At 45.4% G+C, this 20,181-nt stretch overlaps 1 protein-coding gene across 4 annotated transcripts in view; it reads left to right on the top strand.

The window, feature by feature from the left end:
• Positions 1 to 20,181, top strand: part of PITPNM2 (phosphatidylinositol transfer protein membrane associated 2) — a 75,597-nt gene that overhangs the window by 31,065 nt on the left and 24,351 nt on the right. For 2 of the 4 annotated variants that reach the window (XM_083373487.1, XM_083373486.1), the window contains exons 2-6: positions 3,445 to 3,615; positions 14,621 to 14,835; positions 15,338 to 15,459; positions 16,878 to 17,111; positions 17,910 to 18,236. In XM_083373487.1, coding sequence (XP_083229613.1) covers positions 3,538 to 3,615; positions 14,621 to 14,835; positions 15,338 to 15,459; positions 16,878 to 17,111; positions 17,910 to 18,236 — 976 coding nt within the window. In that variant the 5' untranslated portion in view covers positions 3,445 to 3,537. Of the gene's footprint in view, positions 1 to 3,444; positions 3,616 to 14,620; positions 14,836 to 15,337; positions 15,460 to 16,877; positions 17,112 to 17,909; positions 18,237 to 20,181 lie in introns of those variants that run through there. The other 2 variants (XM_083373488.1, XM_083373489.1) reach the window with 2 other exon arrangements.

Below are 20,181 nucleotides of genomic sequence, written 5' to 3'. Positions count from 1 at the left end.
GAGGAGGACGACGACGACAACAACAACAATGATGACTGAAGTTCTTGGTGCTGTCTGAGCTTGGTGGTTTGCTTTACATCATCATGCTGAAGCTATTTTGATAATGAAACATCTGCAAGAAAACAACCAAGCTTAGAGAACATCAAGGATCCTACAGTTGTCCCCCACTCCTCCTCCTCCTCCTCCTCCTCATCTCCAAAAGCTCCACTCTCTTCCAGCACTGATGATATTACCTAGTTGGGTAATGAAACATCTGCAAGAAAACCTCACCAAGCTCAGAGAGCATCATGGACCCTACAGTTGAGCTACGAAGATTCTCTTCTGTCAGAAAGGCTAAAATTTAATGTTTTCCCCGCCCCATTAACGTTGCTGAGGGAAATACAATCTGGTATTTGTGACTCTGCAAGTAACAACTGAGAAGGATGTTTGTCTATCTCTTTTATGCTGCTGGAGGGAAATATTTGACTAGGCTGTGACCTGTAGCGAGATTTAATAGCTGCTTGTTAGCTACCTGCAATTTTTTTTGGCTCTTTTCCATACTCCTTCCTGATTAAAAATCAGCCTTCCAGAGAATTCAAAACACGAGGTCAGAACTTCGTTTGTGTTGAAAAAAATGTATCAGGAGACCCAATGTAGGTTTTCCTTGAATTGCGACATTTTCTCATGGCATCTCCATTTCATTTCATTTTTGTTGTCTTTTGCATATTAAAACAGAGCTCTCCACCTAGTGGAAGAAGTTACCTGATTTCCATATACTGGTGGTCCTTGACTTACAACCCTTTTAGTGACCAAAGTTATGACAGCATTGAAAAAAGTGACTTAGTTGTGGTTGTGTCCTGAGGACTATTTGTAAACTTGATTAATCATATAATAAAATAAATCTAGCTTGCCTAAAGACCGGAGAAATTACAGTGGCTGTCAAAATACTTTGTGAAGCACATCTGGATGGTGGGTTGCGTTGGGCCTGACTCCCATTAGCGAAGCTGTTGCTGGTCTCCACCGTGAGGGTTTTAATATTTATTTGTGCCAATTCTCAGAGCATCTGATCGCTGGTGCGTAATGCACAGGCCTCATTCCCAGTCTGAAAGTAATTCAATTTTGTCACGGTGCCAGTTATCCTATAGACAGCTCCCCCGTTAATGGGTGTCACTTAGGTTAAAATGCCTTGCTGAGAACACTGTTTCTCACTTAATGCCGCCGTCTTAATTCCTCGGGGTGGCACACATTTTTGAAAGAAATCCATAATTGCCCGTGCATTATGAATGCCGAGGCTGGCAGCTCTTGGCGTTACCCAACGCTTTGGAGTGAGTGGGTACATCTCGTATTTTGGAGAGCTTGTTGTTCTTGCAAAACAATGAAGTTGATTTCTAGATGCCTAGATCCTGGGAAGCAAAAATTCGTAGACACCTCTTCGTTTTCTCAGAAGGCTGAGGTGCAAAGCCCTTGAAAATTCAAAGTGGGTTTTTGCAGTGTGGCACGTTAACCTTCCTACCCATCCTTTAGTAATTCTTAAAAAGATCCTTCAGCATCAAAATAGGTAGGGCCTGTAGCCCGCCGGGAAGCTGAGAATGTGCTGAGGAATCCTGATTTAGCGTCTCATTGTAAAGCCACGGTTAAAGAGAATCAGGAAATGCAATTGTAGGAAGCATTGAATATAACAAACAGCAGGAATATATAAGCAAGCACGCGCTCATAAAGAATATTAAGACCCAGATATGTCTTGAAACATTTCACCTCACCATGCTGGGGATGTCAAAATCCGCCTGGACTTGCAAGAAGTCAAATCAAGTTCTGCTTGAGTGGCTTGGCTTGAATAAAAGGGCAGGATTTGCTGGGGTGAAACGAAGGTATTTTGCAGACCTTTGCAAAGCTGAGCAATTGACTGCAAAAGGCTTATGGTTTCGGGGAAAAGCTTCCTTCTGAACTTGCAGGGTGGTTAACTGAATAATCAGAAGACAGCCGAGGGAACTGTCAGGGGTCAAATGTCCCTCAATATTTCTCCAATTTAAGTGGGCATCTCTCCGTTCCTGCTAAAGTGTTTCTGCCTCGATTTGTTCCTAAATATTGCAGTCCTGCTTGGTTGAATTATCGTGGCTTATTTTCAAGAAAAAAAGAGTTGAGGAGACTGAGGTTTAGGGTGGCCTGGGAACTCAACCACCATCACCCTGCCCCAAAAGCTGGCGCCACGTGGCCAGGACACCCTGGAAGTGAACGATGCGCTTTCTTTGGCAGAGAAGGTTGCGCTGTGAAGCCATGTCAGCTGCTGCTTTGTCACGACTCCCTTGAGCAGCACATCTGCCATGCTGATTAGCGGCACGTTGCTCAGAAAAGTAGCCCAATCCAGATGTTAGGAATGGGGGAGAGGGTGGCAAAGGTCTTTGCAGAGTTGCTGCCGTTGGTTCCCTCGGGAGAGAAATGCAATAAAATTCAAGAGAGCTGCCAAGCAGGGTTTTCCCAAGGCAGTTTAGACAGGAGATTTTAATGGACTGTGAGAGCAACCTTGGGAGACAGGAAGAAGGGCTGGAGCCAAGGAGATGGCCAGATAAGAGGCAGCTGAGCCCTCAGAAGGGAAAGGACCATGGGAAGCATCTCAGAAGAGACTCTTCCTTAGTTCCCTGTAACGTAAAGAGAGAAATGCTCCCAGACTTGCAATATTCGGTTATTATAACCTTACCGTTAGCATTTACAGTTTCTGTTTTCTCGTCTGGATTATTTGGAAGAGTTGATAACAGCTAACGTGTGGGTTTTTTTCCCCTTGCCCCAAATATCTCAAGAATGTGGAAGTGACCGGAAGGCCATTTTGGGGTATGTGTCTGAAGTGCAAAGTTTTTCCTCCAAGACTGGGGATGTTGGAATGGGGCAGAGAGGTGAAACCAGCTTTTGGATGGCAATTTGTTGCTTTTCGAGCTCAGAATTCGCTTTGTTTCCTGCTTGACCGGGTGTGAAAAAGGACCGGGCATCAGGAATTGTGGTTTTTGCTTTCCTTCCCCAACCAAATAATCCTCTCCAGAGAAAGGACTCTGGATTCCTACACAGTAAAGAAAGCCTCGTTTCTCTTTATCAGCCCTTTCCGCACTTCAGAGTGGCAGCGAAAGACTCTTTTGGAGAAGGTATGAAATTTAACGATGCCGCCTTATTGATATTCTTTTGAGGGGGTCCTGGCTGCTCTCTGGACTGGGTTTTTTTTCTTGCAGACATTTCATAACCCAACTAAGGAGATTCATCAGTGCTGTAGGGAGTTCAGATCAAGCTCAGAGAGCATCGAGGACCCTTCGTTTTAAGAGGCACCAATTCACAGATTAAATCTGTGTTTTTTGTTGGCTTGGGAATAGGAAATTCTACGGAAGAAAAAGAGAGGCGGTTTTGCTCTTTGCCCGAGGCAGGACCCCATTAAAGATTTTCCACCAATCTCTCTCTCTCTCTCTTTCTCCGCTTTGATTGCAGGAAATGTCCATCTTCGTTGCCCTTTAAGCGGCCTTCACTAAAGGTCTCTGGGCTTGCCTTCCTAACCGGATTGGAAGGCTGCTGGATTTCAAAATGCTCATAAAAGAGTATCGGATTCCTCTCCCAATGAGCGTTGACGAGTATCGGATTGCCCAGCTGTACATGATCCAGGTTGGTGCCTTCCTCACCGGCTCTTGTGATCAGTTGCTTTCCTAGAAACACAATAATAACAACAATGGTCAGGCGGAAAGAATCAGGACCACACGTTAACTCCAGTTAATCTGATTTATTATTCATGCAATAAAAAATTACATGTCTCTGTCTCTCTTTCTCTGTCTCTCTGTCTGTCTGTCTGTCTGTCTGTCTGTCTAGCTATCTATCTCCATCTCTCCATCATCTATATTTCTATTTCTATTTCTATCTCCATCTCTACCTCCATCTTTATCTCTGTCTCTATCATCTCTACATGTCTCTACTGTATCTAATCATGTATCCATCATCTCTCTCTCTCCCTCCCTCCCTCCCTCCCTCCCTCCCTCCCTCATACAATAAAGAATTGCACAAGAATCTAGTCAATGAATCTAGTCTTAATCTGATTTAAGAACCAGTTAATCTGATTTATTGCTCATGCAATAAAGAATTGCACAAGAATTCTGATCAGCGCTAAATTGGTGCTAGGTAAGAGTCGACAGAATTCAAGAGGCATCGGACTTAGACTGCTTGTGGGACTGTAATGCCTCCAGGCTGATTCCTTGCTTGACTCCACCCCTGTCCTTCTCCTACAAAAATAATAGTAGAATCTGGGAAAAATAAGAGATGGAAGGGACCCTTAAGACCATTCTAATCCACCCCCTACATTATTCAGGAAAAGTAAGAGGACCCTCCTTGAGGGATGGCCTGCCGACTTCTTTTCAAAAGACACCAGAGACGGGATTTCCAGAAATAGGATTTGAACTCACTACACTTGGAGCAGGGTGGCCTTTGAGTTCTGCAGAACTTCTCTGGACATTGGCAGGAATTATCTACTACATGTGTCAATGGAAAAATGGCCTTAAGACCAATTCAGTCAACCTGCACCCCCCACCCCCCACCCCCACCTCTTAGCTGCGGCTTCTTTAGCTCTTCTTGGCTTCCCCTTGGTTTTTCACCCAAAGCTGGTTTGCTTTTGAAAATGGGCATGTGATTACGTCCTCCTCAAATTTAAATTAGATGTTTAAAACAGAATGCAAGAGGAGGAGGTGAAGCCCGCAAACCATGAAAAATTGAACAGCAGGCTCACCAACCTGTATTATAAAGAAGAAGAAAAAAGTCGTTGTGCTTTTAACTACGCATTTATTCAAGAACTGTCTTTTCAATGCTTGTCTTGTGTGAGAGAGATGGGCCTGGCCCGATCATGTTTGTTCGGCATTTGAAATTCTATTTTTAAAACTATTCCACTTCTCTCGGGTTCGCCCGTGTATTTCACTCTCTCTGTTGCCGTGGGTGATTTCAGCCTCTGATCAAGGAAATTAAGTTTTGCTTGCTGCAGATAGTACGGATTGCCATCCAGGGGCATTTTTCTCACTTGCCTCTCTGCCCATGAGCCGGCAAGCTTTTCCTCTTGCGTGGATCTCTAAGGGCCACTTGGAACAAGAGGGAGCTGGCACTGAATGGCCCAAATTTGCCCAAGATCAACCTTTGAGGTCAAGAAAGAGAGACCTTAAGAAGAAATGCACGACTTTTAACATGTATTGCCCTGTTCACCGCCCTGAGTCCTTCGGGAGAAGGGCGGTATACAAATAAAATTATTATTATTATTTTATTGCTATTGGTTGTAATAACAGAAGCCTGTAATAATAAAGGAGAATATTTGTAGCTCAGGATTGAAACGAGGGATCCTCAGGGCTCTCTGAGCTTGGTTGTCTTCTGGCAGACATTTCATGACCCAGCTAGGTAACATCAGTGCTTGTAAGGAAGGGGGGGGGGAGAGGAGGAGGAGGAGGAGGAGGAGGAGGAGGAGGAGGAGGAGATATAATAAAGAGCATCAAGATGGGGCAACCTTTAGTTTCTTATTTGCACTTTCCTTTCTTCTGCCACGGAGCTCATGTTTTACTAACAGCCTACGCATTCCCCTTAGAGAGCCATTTCTCTGTTCCTCTACACCCAGTTTCTTTCATGCGAATCCTGCTAAGGGGAAGGGAAGCCATTGTTAGGTTAGGCCACTACCACCAAGGCATTTGTTGAGCACTTTGACAGCAACCCCTCCTTGAATTTAGGGTGAGCAGCAGCTAAAGCCTCAGCATCCTTTGCTTCTTCAGATTTAAGAGACAAGAAACTCAGGTACAGGGCAGGATTTTAGTTATTTTATTTCATTTATTAAATATATACGCTGCCCATCTCTCTATCCAACGATAGCTTTTCTTGGACTAAGGTGGAATGAATTATCTGGGATCACTTGCTTCCTTGCGTGCTCTTTTTCTCCTCCAGAATGCCCCTGTGGGGCTTGCCTCTCCCTTCCCCACATCAGTCTCCCTCTGTGGGATTATTTTGTTTTTCATCTTGGGAACCTGCCATGTAGATAATTGGCCAGGCGGAAGGGTGAGGCTTACAGTTTCCATCAATTAGTATTAATTTCACATTACAGCCGTGGGTTTAATGTACTCTCGGATCGATTGCAGATCAACAGATCTGGCTTCGCATTGGTTTTTGCTGATTAGATTTTAGGGACCACCGTTCAACTCCCACCCTTTTCCATCAGATGTCCTTCTCATGTGGGAAGAGAATTCGTCGTGAGACCTTTGCCAGTTGTTCTTTGGGCCCCCAAGGAAACGGCGTGTTATCGCACGCTACAGATTAGCATTTCAGTTCCCAGAATTCCCCAGTCCTTTCTCAAAGTTGGCCCTTTAAGACAGGCGGACTTCAATTCCCAGAGTTTCTTAGCCCAGCCATGCTGGGAGTTGAAGTCCATGAATGCTGGGCCTGGGAATTCTGGGAGTTGAAATCCACCCATCTTTGAGACACACCGTTGTACATTGTTCATAAGTTCTCCATCCAGTTGTCCATTTGAGCAAAAGATGAACAGCAGCAGAAGGTGCTCACTTGTTTTCTTTCTAGAAGGAAAACTAGGTTCCTTTTGGGTTGCCAAAAAACAGAGTAAATTGGATCGCCCCTTTTCCGACCGACACATTTTATGAGAAGCCAGATGCTTTTATGTGCTACAGTAAACTATAAAAGGAACTCCAGATGTCGGAGAGGCAGGAACTCCATGGAGAAAATGCCAAGCTGCCGGGATGATCATATCTTCGTCCCTATTGGCTCTGCCTCGTCTTTCACACCCTTTAGAAAAGTCCACGCTTAACTGTATCTGCCAGCAACATCGTCCGAAAGTGTTGCACGATGTGCTGACAGGTTGTGCTTGCACACAGCTTGTCTGCTTCTGTAGTTCAGATTCCTTGGAGAGAAATCACGAGGGGCCTTTGTAGCTGGAGAAAGAAATGTCACCCGGGGGGGGGGGTCTTCTAAAGGTCCCCTGAAACGTTGAGACTCTGGAAAGAGTGCAGAAGAAGAGCAACAAAGATGATTATTTTTATTTTTATTTTATTTTAATCCCATTTATATCCCGCCCTTCTCTGAAGACTCAGGGCGGCTTACAAGCTTAGCAGTAGCCTTCATTCTATGTATATGCCTGCTTATTAGGGCTTTCACACACACCCCAAGCGGCATTATTACAAAGTCAGCTTAATTGCCCCCAACAATCTGGGTCCTCATTTTACCTACCTCGGAAGGATGGAAGGCTGAGTCAACCTTGAGCCTGGTGGGACTCGAACCTGCGCTAATTGCAGGCAGCTGGTGTTACTTAAGGAGGCATTAGCCCACTGCTCCGCCAAGGCTCCTAGGGGGCTGGAGGCTAAAACATATAAGGAACAGTTGCTGGAATTGGGTATGTCTAGTTTAATGAAGAGAAGGGGGGGCGGGGGGACATGATAGCAGCGTTTCAATATCTCAGGGGCTGCCCCAAAGAAGAGGGAGTCAAACTATTCACCAAAGCACCTGAATCTGCAGGACAAGAAGCAAAGGATGGAAACTAATCAAGGAGAGAAGCAACCTAGAATTAAGGAGAAATTTCCTGACAGTTAAAACAATTAATCAGTGGAGCCTCCAGAAGTTGTGGGTGCTCCATCATTGGAGGCTCCATCACGTTATAGGGTCTCCTGCCTAAGCAGAGGGTTGGACTAGAAGGCCTCCAAGGTCCCTTTCAACTCCGTTATTCTGTACGTTCTTCAAAGCGGCAAGTGAGCCAAGATTTGTCATCTTTCCCTAGATGAGGCTAAACTCTGGTTAATTCTCGGGAGGCCCAACACATCAGACACGTCTCCAGTGGAAGGGAACAAAGGGGAAACATCTCCAAGATCTGGACTCTCGACCCATTTAAGAATATTTGGAAAGTATTTATCCCCAGAGAAGAAAAAGCAAAAATCTCTTGAAATGGTCTCAGGTCCCTGGGGCTTTGCCTGTCTCTCACCTTTGAAAAAAAACAACGGGAAAGGTTGCTTCTTTTGGGAGCGACAATCATGTGAAAAGCTCATTCCCCTCGCTAGGCTGAACGGGGGCCGGGGTGGGTGTTTTCTTCCATCTGATGCAAAGCCATTGATCTTTTTGGTGAGCTCAGCCATCTGGAGAAGACACATTTTTCTCTCCCATTTTCTGCAAAGCAGCAGGAGCTATATAATTGAAGCAATTCATCTTTTTTTTGCAAATATTCAGGTACCTGACAGAGATCCTGGAGAATCTTCTTCCCTATTTCTTTCTTCTTTTTTTAAGGTTTTTTTTTACGATTAGAAAAACAGATTTGATCGTGAGCGTCCTCCAGACAAGCCTAGGCCCTATTTCTGAGCACTGTCAGTGCTCTTAATTTCAAGCGGGACCTAAGGATGAACTACACATTACACACATGTGTCTCACTTTGAATGGTCACTAAATGAATTGTTCTAAGTGGAGGACCACCTGCATTCTTCATAAAAGGAATGCCTAATAAGAAAGATGGTCTTTCAGCATTTTGTTCTGGGGCTTTCTGGCAAAACGTAATGTACTTTTTGAAGAATCCACGTTTCCTATAAGAGTTGTTTCTTTTGGCTTAGAGGACAAGATGGTGATGGTGACGATTTAATGCAGACCACCTTGCGTTGCCCAGAATCACCTCAAACCACAGGAGGAGCCCCATATAAATGTAATAAACAAATAACATTTAAACAAAGTGCTAAATCCTTTTGAGGTGCTTCCTGTCTTCCGCCATCGTGACCACCAACTTGAAGCCATCAGAACATTTTCCAGCTTCCCGGGAAATGTGATCCGAGCGTCTCCAAACTAGGACATCAATTAATGCCTCTTGAAAGTCTGCTGTTTATCTGTGTTTTTGGAGAAATACAGCCAAGCCTGTCCAGATGGCTGCCCATAATAAGAGCTGGGGGAAAAAATATATCTTGTCCTTGTAAGGTTGTCCAGATGACTCGTATGGATCTCAAGGCCATCTGCTCTGAGCTTCCCCCAAGGTGGAGCCCTTAACAAGCCTCCTTGTCTTTCTCTCCCTCTGCAAGCAACTCTGTTCCACCACTACCTCAAACCTGTTGGTGGGTTGTCCACTGCAGCTGATTTCCATTGACCGCGGTTGACCCAGGCCATCTGCCGCTCTTCTGAGAAGGACAATCATACCTGCCAAAGGTTAGAAGCATCACATAACAACTGCACTTCTCAGAAGCTTTCCATGACTCTCGGAAGAGAGGGGCCAAAACAGTCTCTTCAGCCAGCCTGACCACCACTGGTGGCCAATTGTGGAGCACAAAATAGTTTCCAGGTTGAAATTTAGAAGCTTTGGCTCCTGAGTTGGTCTGCGTTAAGTTGTTCCCTCTTACCTCTTTTAGATTCTGTTTGAATTTAAACATGATTAATTGTTCGTATTCTACCCTTCCTATGCCGGTCTAGGACCGTGATAAAGGTTTGATTGAGGCTCCACCAAGTATTGTTACTGACAATTGTCCAGAAAGCCTCTCTGTGCAAAGTTTGCTATCTTCACCCCCTGGTTATGGACTTTCCTGGGACTATTGCCTCCTGCTTATGTTTTTGCCAGGTTGTGTTAATATTACACACCCTTAGTACAGCCTTCCTCTTCTCTGATGTCCACTGGATACATCAGGCTTCGATTCCTATCTTTGCCAGAGCAAGCCTCTTAAGCTGGAGAGGTGGGACATGTTTCCATTTAAATTATGCTAATTATTTCTAAACGTCCAGCCTATACCTTTCAAGGTAACTACGGTTCTTTCTGCTTGGTGAGCACGAGTCATCGCTTTATCCAAGGGAATGCTTAAACAACGAAGCCAGGCACAATAAATCCACGTTCCTTTTTTTTTAAAAAAGGAATTTTATCAAGAACGGTCTGTTTAAGCTGGGTTGGATGGCTGCTTTCGTTCTCTCCAAATTGGGCCCTGCCCTACTTTGTCCCAACCCGCCTCTCCACTTCAGATCCACCACACTGTCAAAGCTGAGCCTCTGAGGCAGACCCAGATTTTGTCCACGGCCACTGGTGACATCATTTGATCTGCTGTCAACACGAACGCCTTGTGCGATACGCAGCGTCTGAGCTACATCCATCAGATTGGCGAGGCAGTCTCATCACTATGGATACAGATATTGGAGCTTAAGACACTGGCGGGCTCGCTACCCCGGTGCGGTCAGAGTCAATAAAACAAGAGCTGTCTCGGGGCACAGAAAGAAAGGGAATTGAAGAGGGAAGTTGAAAGAGACGTGGGAAATCCCATTTTAGTAAGCCTTTTGATTCCTTTCTGAAGGGGGCTGGTTTTCAACATTGATCTGATTTTGTACATCTGCAGTGGAGAAAAATTAAAAGGAAGGGGTGGATGGGTTAGCCTTGCAGCCCACCTCTTGAATCAGCTTAGGGTGGAGTCAGATATTTTCTATCAGGCGTGAAGAATCGGCTGACCACACGTCAAGTTCCAGTTAGAAGACTTATTGCTATAAGCAAGAATTTAGTCAACTTAACAATCAGCACTAAATTGGCACTAGATAAGAGTCAAGGCACCATCAATGCTGACAGCAGCCAGAGCATAGAACAACTCAAAGAAAGGGTGCAAGATCGGAAGACTTTGAGAGAGATGAGTGGATAACATTATCATCATTACCATCATCATCATGATGAGTCAACAGAATTCAAGAGGGGTTGGACTTCGACCGTTTCTGGCAACATAATGACTCCAGACTGATTCCTCTCTTGACTCCGCCTTCCTTTATCTTTTTTTATCTTTACCATTTTTAAAAAAATAAATAATCTGAAGCAGGAGTGTCCAATGGTATGGCCAAAAAAAATGCCGAACTGGTGCATTGGATGCCCTTGCCTGTTATGCATCCTCCTGATCTGAAGAAGATAATCTGTCTTGCAAACTGTAATCTATTGATTAATCGATTCAGTTCATTCATGGCACACAAATGACTGCAGCATCATGTTTACCTAGAGATCTCGGACTGTAAAGCATCTTCGGTGGTGGGTAATGCTGTCAAAAACCATTAGTAGCAGGGTGTTGTCTTTAGGCATTTGCTTAATTACCGCTCTCCGCTAAAGGAGCTCACATCCCTAACTAGGTGTGTCTGACACATTTCTGTTTCTTTCTGCTTTGCAAGATGCTAGACTTCACAAATCTTGCCTCTGTGACAAGCACACCCTGGCCCTGGTGTTTCTCCTGACTGGTCGCTGCTATATTTTGCTGCAAGTGGCATTTTGGACCTCCGCGTATTGGAACTGAGAAATGAGCGAGCCAGTTTTTCAAGCTGGGAACAAAATCTGGTTTTAACCATGCAATCTTAGTTTGTTTTAACATTCATTTCAAGTCTTTTCTGGAGTGATGATGGGATCCAGCCCCCAAAAGCTCGTAATGGATAAGCCTCCGCCGTGATTTAAGTGTAGACTGCTGCTTGTTTAAGCAAATGAGGAATTCATACAGGTAATTCCTCGGCTTACAACAGTTCATTCAGTGACCATTCAAAGTGAACACGGCACTGGAAAAAAATGGCTTATGACCATTTTTTGACACTCACAACTGTGGCAGCATCCCTGTGGTCAAGGGATCAAAATTCGGACACTCGGCAACTGACTCATATTTACAACGGTTGCAGCATCCCAGGGTAATGTGGGGGTGCAGATTTGCAGGAGTGGAAAAAAGACCTCGGGGGCAAGGAGGGGAGGGTCCCACCCAGGGGACTCCAGTTTTGTATTGTCACTTGGCCCGCCTCCTCCAAAACCTTGTCCCCAGTAGCGTGTGCAAATTGATCGATCACACGGTGTGGCTTCTCGTTCACTGTCAACTTGCTCACTGATACTGCAATTACAGTGACAGTAGAACGACGGCACATACATAAACATAGAAGGGGGAAGAAAAACGGCCTTGGTTACGAAGGAGAGCTTGATAGAAAAACAGAGATTTTTTTTTAACAATAAGGCAATGTTTGTAGTGTGCAGATAGGTAGAATTGGCTTTGTGGGTTTTTTTAACTTTGTGGGCTGTGTGTATTATTTGCTTCCCTGGCTGGGCTTTGTGCTTTGTGATGGTGTCTTCATGGGTTTTCATGGAGAGGCTTTCTTGCGTTAAATGTTTAGGGCAAGCTTAATTGTAGGCTTCAAAAGATGGTGACTTCTGGTCTTGGTTTCACAGCCGGGCGCTCCCATCAGTTGTTGCCTGTGTGATTTTCCACTTGTGAGAATAACAGCTGGAGCCTGACTGAAGGGTCCTAGCGGAGGTGGCACCTCCAATGTTTCAGAATTACACTTGTGAGGAACGCTGGAAATGGAAGGTCTTGGAGGTGTCCAACCTTGTCCACTTTAAGACCTGTGGACTTCTATTCCCAGAATTCTGGGAGTAGAAGTCCACAGGTCCATAGGAAGAACAGTTGCAGGATTTGGGTATGGCCAATCTAGAAAAAAAAGAAGGACTAGAGGTGACATGATAGCAGTGCTCCAACATTTCAGGGGCTGCCACAAAGGAAAGGAAGCCTATTTTCCAAAGCACCTGAACTTGCAGAACAAGAAGCAAAGGATGGAAACTAATCAAGGAGGCAACCAACCTAGGACTTGGGAGAAATGTCTTGACCGTGAGGGCAATTGATCAATGGAACAACTTGCCTTTTGCGTGTTCTGTCACTGGAGACTTTTAAGAAGAGACTAGACAGACACTTGTCTGAAATGGTATAAGGCTTCCTGCTTGAGCAAGGGGCTGGACTAGATGATCTCCAGGGTCCCTTCCAACTCTACTGTTGTGTATTCATCCTGGAAGCCAACATGTCCCATCGGAATGTCCCTCCTGCGGTCTTCCCAAAGGTCACTCCAGTTTCTCTCTTTGACTTGTGAACCAGCTGTCCTTTGCATCCTGTTATTTCTGGCTGTCCCCAGCAGATGACCGATGGCTTGTTTGACATCTATTGGGGTGGCTCTTATAACAACGGCAGGACCATGTGCTGAATCCTGCCTAACTCGATTTCCCTCTGCCCGGAGATGGATTTCCATAAAAGCTTTTTAAGTGACTGTAATTCTTTCCACCATCAGTTCTTTGCTTCTCTAGGTTTTTTGTTGTGAGTCATTTAGTGTTGTTGCTTTAGATGAGTCCCTGTTTGCCCTGGAAATCTAACATTAGAGAAGGGGGGAGTGTCTGGTGAGATGCTAGAGGCCCCCAGAGTGGAGTAGCTTAAATTTCTCCCTTTCTTAAGAAAAGCAGAAAACTTTGAGTGGTGGGTCTTGAAGCCCTTGAGTAGAGGTGTCCAACCTTGGCAATTTTAAGACCTGTGGACTTCAACTCCCATGTTGGCTGGGGAATTCTGGGAGTTGAAGTCCACAAGTCTTAACGTTGCCAAGGTTAGACACCCCTACCTTAGATTCTACATGGCTAATGCCAACTCCTTATCTGACCACAAGAGCTTAGACTTCGGGAGATGAGATGAATTTGAACTTCAGAAGGTCATCTGTTTGAAAGGTGGCTTAGCCATCAATATCATGTTGCTCTCCTTCCAAACTTAGCTTTTAGAAAGCATTGTGTGACTTGGATGGTCTTTGATCCCAATTGTGCATTTGGCACATCCACTCAGTGAGATGTTTGTCCATTCATCCATCTCCTCTTTTTGTGAATCCCTTCCTTCCTTCCTTCCTTCCTTCCTTCCTTCCTTCCTTCCTTCCTTCCTTCCTTCCTTCCTTCCTTCCCACTGCTTCTAGTGGTGTTTTAAGAGAAACAGAAGGAAACAGAAGGTTCCTGGTTTGGCAGCCAGGAACGTTTCCCAATAGCCATTGTTCAGATTTGTTTGTGACAGCCAACTAAATGCACACCAGGTGTAATGAACACATAAACGAAGGAGCATTGCTAGCAAACGATAGCTTTTCCTTTTTGTATGGCTTGATGAATGGAAGGTTTTTATTATTTGAAAAGCTTCTGGTTTTCTGCTTGAAAAAAGTAGTTGATCAATTTTTGTAAAGCAGTTAGCTGGGAAGAGACATGATGCTGTTCACCCTATTCCTGGCTGCTGTTAGCGTTTTGAGATCAATAGCAACAGAACCTTAAAAATTATAAAATTTATTTTGCTGTCATATAAATGTGACCTTCTTTGCACTTTTCCATGGCATCCCTTGTTGTTTGCGTTGTTCTACAGAATTTCACGTGGCCCTCAAGTCAATGTTGTAAATTTAATGTCCCTTTCTTATGCATGTTTTCCCCCCCCCCATCATTATTAATCATTCTTTTTTGTTAAACGTAGCTTTCTCTTGTTTGCCTGCCAAAATAAAAGGTCATTACCAAAGTCTTTTTACAGTCAATTCATAACTCAGATCTCAGCTTGTGTTCAATTCCCAAAGTAGCAGCCTCTTTAAAAACCACTTACAAAACACAAATGAAAGGAAGGGAGGGAGCAGGGAAATGAAAGAACAGGCTTCTGCTGTTTTTATTATTATTATTATTATTATAATTGTTTCATAAGGGTTACTTCTCGTGCTACCCATCCTGATAATGCATGGACAAGAAATAGAAAATTATTCCTAATTTCCCAGGTGACATTTTGCGGCCCCGAGAGACAGATTTATTTGGATGTCCCCCTTTCAGCCATTCTTAGCTTAATAATATTGATATTCATCTGCCTATCTATTCCTCTAACTTCAGAAAAAGAGCCGGGAGGAGACTTGCGGTGAAGGCAGTGGCGTAGAGATTTTGGAAAACCGACCGTATACCGATGGCCCAGGTGGCGATGGGCAGTACACTCATAAAGTCTATCATATTGGTATGCACATTCCCAGCTGGTTTCGATCAATACTCCCAAAGGCTGCCCTCCGAGTTGAAGAGGAATCCTGGAATGCATATCCTTACACGAGGACGAGGTACCACCCAGCAATTTTTTCCCTGAATCTTTACCCCCTTGGTTTGTTGGTTTGCAAAGAGCCTCTGAAGTGGCAGACCAGGATTTGGGAACACGAGATCAAGCGTTAAGGCTGACCCACATCTCTGCAACCATTTTTCCGGCTGGCGTGTAGCAGGAATGGCACTGGACTTCACCACAAAGCATAGCAGGATTTCCCACCCACCCCCCTCTGATTAGAAAGTAATTGGCTATCTACAACATCCAAGGTAGCATTTATATGTGGAGAAAAAATGTCGTTTTTAGTTTCTCCAAATCTGCCCCGTTGGCCAAAAAAAAAGCAAGCTTTTTGAAAGCTGAAGCGCTAATGAAATTCTGTGCTACTCTGCGAATCCTGGAGGCCTTTTAATTTATTTTGCTGGCTTTTTCCTTAGGAAAACAGCTGCCTTTATTACACATGGTTTTGAGGTGAAGAGGTTTTTAATCTTTGAGCTTTTGAGACTGCTCTTTTTCTTCTTCCTCAGGTACACCTGTCCATTTGTGGAGAAATTCTCCATCGATATTGAAACCTATTATATATCCGACTCAGGAGAGCAAGCCAACGTCTTCAATCTTTCCCCTGCAGAGAAGAGGCTGACCGTTCTGGGTGGGTTGTGAGCTTTCCCCCAAATTTTAATTTCTATCTTACAGTTGCTGGTGTGGGCGGACAGGTGAGTCCCGTTCCTAGGTTTCAGCTGTGATTGGCCTTCCTCAAACCTTGGCAAAATGGGGATAATTCTTGTGAATAATTGCATAAAATGGTGACGGGACTCAAATTGCTCCCTGCTGTTTCCCATTTGACCTGAGAGATAGATAAAACCTACAAAGAACGGTTGCAGGGATTGGGTGTTGTTGTTGTTAGCTGCAAAGTTGTGTCCGACCCATTGCGACCCCGTGGACAACCTTCCTCCAGGCCTTCCTGTCCTCCGCCATCTTCTGGAGTCCCTTTAAGCTCACGCCTCCTGCTTCAGTGACTCCATCCAGCCACCTCATTCTCTGTCGTCCCCTTCTTCTCTTGCCCTCAATCTTTCCCAGCATGAGGCTCTTCTCCAGGGAGTCCTTCCTTCTCATCAGGTGGCCAAAGTATTTGAGTTTTAGCTTCAGGATCTGGCCTTCTAAAGAGCAGTCAGGGTTGATCTCCTCTAGGACTGACCGGTTTGATCGCCTTGCAGTCCAAGGGACTCACAGGAGTCTTCTCCAGCACTATAGTTCAAAGGCCTCCATTCTTTGGCGCTCAGCCTTTCTTATGGTCCAGCTTTCACTGCCATACATTGCAACTGGGAATTGCAGGGATTGGGTAGGTCTAGTTTAATGAAAAGAAGGACTAGGGGTGACATGATAGCAGAGTTCCAATATCTGAGGGGCTGCCATAAAGAAGGGGGGGGGTCAACCTATTCTCCAAAGCACCTGAAGCCAGGACAAGAATCAACTGATGGAAACTAATCAAGGAGAGAAGCAACCTAATTAATCGGTGGAATGATTTCCCTCCAACACTGGAGGTTTTTATGAAGAGATTGGACAACCATTTGTCTGCAATGGTAGAGGGTCTCCTGCCTGAGTAGGGAGTTGGACTAGAAGACCTCCAAGGTCCCTTCCAATTTTGTTGTTCTGTGACTTTGATAGGAGAAGAGATCTTTTCTAGTAGGAAAATCTCTACTTTTGGCAGAAGTATGCATCGGCCTCTTGATGTCGTTGCAGCCTCTCCATTGGGTTTAACCTGTTAGAATATGGTGCCCTTTTAGAAAGAGGTGATAGTTAAGATGGCTTCTCCTGATATGTGGAAGAAGAGAGATGTTCTTGCTGCCTTCTCCAGGGGAAATTGAGGCCACCCAGCTTCTGCCAACTTTGAATAAACTGTTTAAACAACCAGAATCTTCTTGTGTAAATAGAAAGGGGTGGAGACGATTGTGCTGTTTCTACAGCTGTCCAAAGGCAACAAACCTTTAGCAAAAGGTTGTTGAGGGACAGTTTCCTGTGGCTTGCCTGTATTTATTCTGTGTATTTCCCCCCCCCCCCCCCGTTTAGATCCTATTGATATTGTTAAGGATCCCGTCCCACCCCACGAATACAAATCAGAGGAGGACCCGAAGATATTTAAATCAGCCAAGACGGCCAGGGGCCCTCTGCCAGAAGACTGGATCAAAGAGCACACGAATAAACCCGGGAAATATCCCATCATGTGTGCCTATAAACTCTGCAAGGTGGAATTTCGTTACTGGGGGATGCAGTCGAAAATTGAGCGTTTCATCCATGATGTTGGTGAGTCTTTGACCTCGGGGTCTCCACCTTGAGTCCCGTTCATTCAGGAGGGTCCTGTCTTAGCCTGCCCAGTGACAGGCATTTCAGGACTGCCTGGTTGAGCCTGGCCATCCTCCAGATGTGTTCCGTTCCTAGAATTTGAGAGAGTGTCATCTTGACCCCCCTGATATTTTGGGGGAGGAAGTTCTCAAAGACCAGAGGACCAAAGATCCGGAAGAACGGTGGAAGAAAGCCCAACACCTCGTTGTTCTTCTAACTACTATGGAACAACGTAAGGCAACTTGGGTTAACTCTTCACATGCACACAAGCATTTCAATTTCCAGAATTCTGCAGCTGTTGCCTAGAATTCTGGGAATTAGTCTGCACATCTGGGAGGCTGGGCCCGGAGAGGTATTGCCCATTGGACTCTCCAGCAGAATCCGTATAAACTGACTCAAGATGTGGTCTGCAGACCCAGGATGCAAGACATCCTGAAATTGAACAAATCTAGAAAGATACATTCCTCAGAAAATGAGGTCCCCAAATAGAGCTCCATCTCAACTGTGAGACACAGGTATGCCCTTCCCAAGAGGTTCTACCTACCTTCACAGCTTACAGAAACGTCATGAACTCTCTCCAAGAGTTTCAGGAAGGAAGGATTTATATCGGCACAGGGAAGAAAATATGGAAACCAGCAAATGATTGTCTTTAATGGATCGGTAGATGGAAAGTTTTCATTATTTGAGAAGCTTCTGTGGCTTGTCTTAACATGAGTTCAAGACAGCTGGTTGATGAGGGCTGGTTTTGGCTTTCCCCAGGTTTACGGAAAGTGATGGTAAGGGCTCACCGACAGGCTTGGTGCTGGCAGGACGAATGGTACGGACTCACCATAGAGGATATCCGGCAGCTGGAGAAGGAGGCCCAGCTGATGTTGGCTCAGAAGATGGCCCAGTTCAGCATCAACGAGCCTGATCTAGAACCACACCTTCCTCAAGACCCCCTGAATGAGCGCAGTGTGGAATCCAAGGCCATATCACCATCCATCGAGGTGGTGGATGCCACAAGCAATATTGACGAACCTTTGCCACGGCGAGTGCTAACCAAGCAGTGGTCAACGTCTTCCAGGTCCTCTTCGAAAAGGGGAGGTGAGTCGGGCCCCAAAGCTGGCAAAAAGAAAGCCGGGGGGCCCGAGGTTCCACGGTGGTTTTTGGTGTAGTATGAGGAGAAAATTAAGAAGAGTCATCATATGAACTGTATTTAATAAAACTTTCTTCTCCTCCTCCTCCTCCTCCTCCTCCTTCTCCTCCTCCTTCTTCTCCTCCTCCTCCTCCTCCTCCTCCTCCTCCTCCTTCTTCTTCTTCTTCTCCTTCTCCTCCTTCTCCTCCTCCTTCTTCTCCTCCTTCTTTTTCTTTTTCTTCTTTTTCTCCTCCTCCTCCTCCTCCTCCTCCTCCTCCTCTTCTTCTTCTTCTTCTTCTTCTTCTTCTTCTTCTTCTTCTTCTTCTTCTTCTTCTTCTTCTTCTTCTTCTTCTTCTTCTTCTTCTTCTTCTTCTTCTATTTCTTTTTCTCCTCCTCCTCCTCCTTCTTCTCCTCCTCCTCCTCCTCTTCTTCTTCTTCCTCTTCTTCTATTTTTTCTTTTTCTCCTCCTCCCCCTCCTCCTTCTTCTCCTTCTCCTTCTTCTCCTCCTTCTTTTTCTTCTCCTTTTTCTCCTTCTCCTCCTCCTCCTTTTCCTTCTCCTTCTGCTCCTCCTCCTCCTTCTCCTCCTCCTCCTCCCTCCCCTCCCCCTCCCTCCTCCTCTTCCTCCCCCTTTCTCTCTCTCTCTCTCTCTCTCTCTCTCTCACACACACACACACACACACAAACACACACGCACACAGAACTGCTCTCTCTCTTGAGACCAGATCCACCCAATTGCAGTAACACACGACAACAGGTTGATATAGGAACGCAGGTCCCAGTGGGCTTTTTCATCATCTTTCTGAGCTTGCTTGAGCAGACATCTTTGCCTTTCCCGCTGCTCTGATGGGAAGGCAGCTCTTCTGCCCCCCTGCTTTTCACCTTGCTGCATTTTCTACTGCCCGAGTGAGACCCCCGGAGTAAGCCCCGAGGGTCAGCCGGCCCGATTCCCTCTCCTATTTTTAGCAGCTTTTACCCAAGAGCCTTTGACGTCAATCTAGGGTGATTTAATTGTCAGCCTGCTCCCTGATCCTCAAAGGATTTGGGGTGGAATCAGCAGGAAGGCTGCACGGAGCCAAGGCGGAATTAGTTCCGCGGCTCATCTCTGACGAACGAACGGGGTAGCCTTTCCAGGGGACAATTAGTGAAATTGGAATCCAGAGCCATTGCTGGCGAGGTCAGCTTGCCTTCTGCTCTGGTTCAGAGAGAATGGTTGTAGCTCCGGCTTGAACTGTGGGGTCCTTGGTGCTCTCTTGACTTTGGGGTTTTTTTTTCTTGCAGAACTTTCATTACCCCAACTAGGTAACATCATCAGTGCACTGATGCTGTTACCTAGTTTGCTTGTGAAACACCTGCAAGAAAACAACCAAAGTCAGAGAGCACCAAGGACCCCACAGTTCCGTCCTCCTCGTCCTCCTTCAGTTCCACTCTGCAACCCCCCCACCCCACCCCTTCCTTCTAGCACTGATGATGTTACCTAGTTGGGTAATGAAATGTCTTCAAGAAAAACCTACAAGCTCAGAGAGCACCAAGGACCCCACAGGTCTTCTTTGGGCACAAACGAGGGGCTTGGGGTTCCCGTGCCATCCTTCCATCAGCTTTGCTATTCACCAAGACAATTCCAGCAGGAATCTCTTATTTGTTTGCCTGGTCCTGCACTTCCTAGGGAAAAAAAGCAGATTTTTTCCCCCTCAGGGGGCCAAGGTGTAGTTTTGGTGAGGGATGCCAAGTATTTTAGGAATGCAATTTTCATTTTCTTTCTGTTTGCCTTTTTTGTATTAATGCGTATCTCACTGCCGGGCGAAGCACCAGGCTTAATGAGAGGCGGAAGGTTTGTAGAGGCAATTAGGGTTGATAAAAAAAGCAAAACCTGAATTAATCACTCTCTGATCTCAACAACTGCTGAAATTGTAATCT

Source organism: Vipera ursinii (assembly GCF_947247035.1).
Source record: "Vipera ursinii genome assembly, chromosome: 14".
Taxonomy (NCBI): domain Eukaryota; kingdom Metazoa; phylum Chordata; class Lepidosauria; order Squamata; family Viperidae; genus Vipera; species Vipera ursinii.
This window is presented reverse-complemented; position numbering and strand designations above follow the sequence as displayed.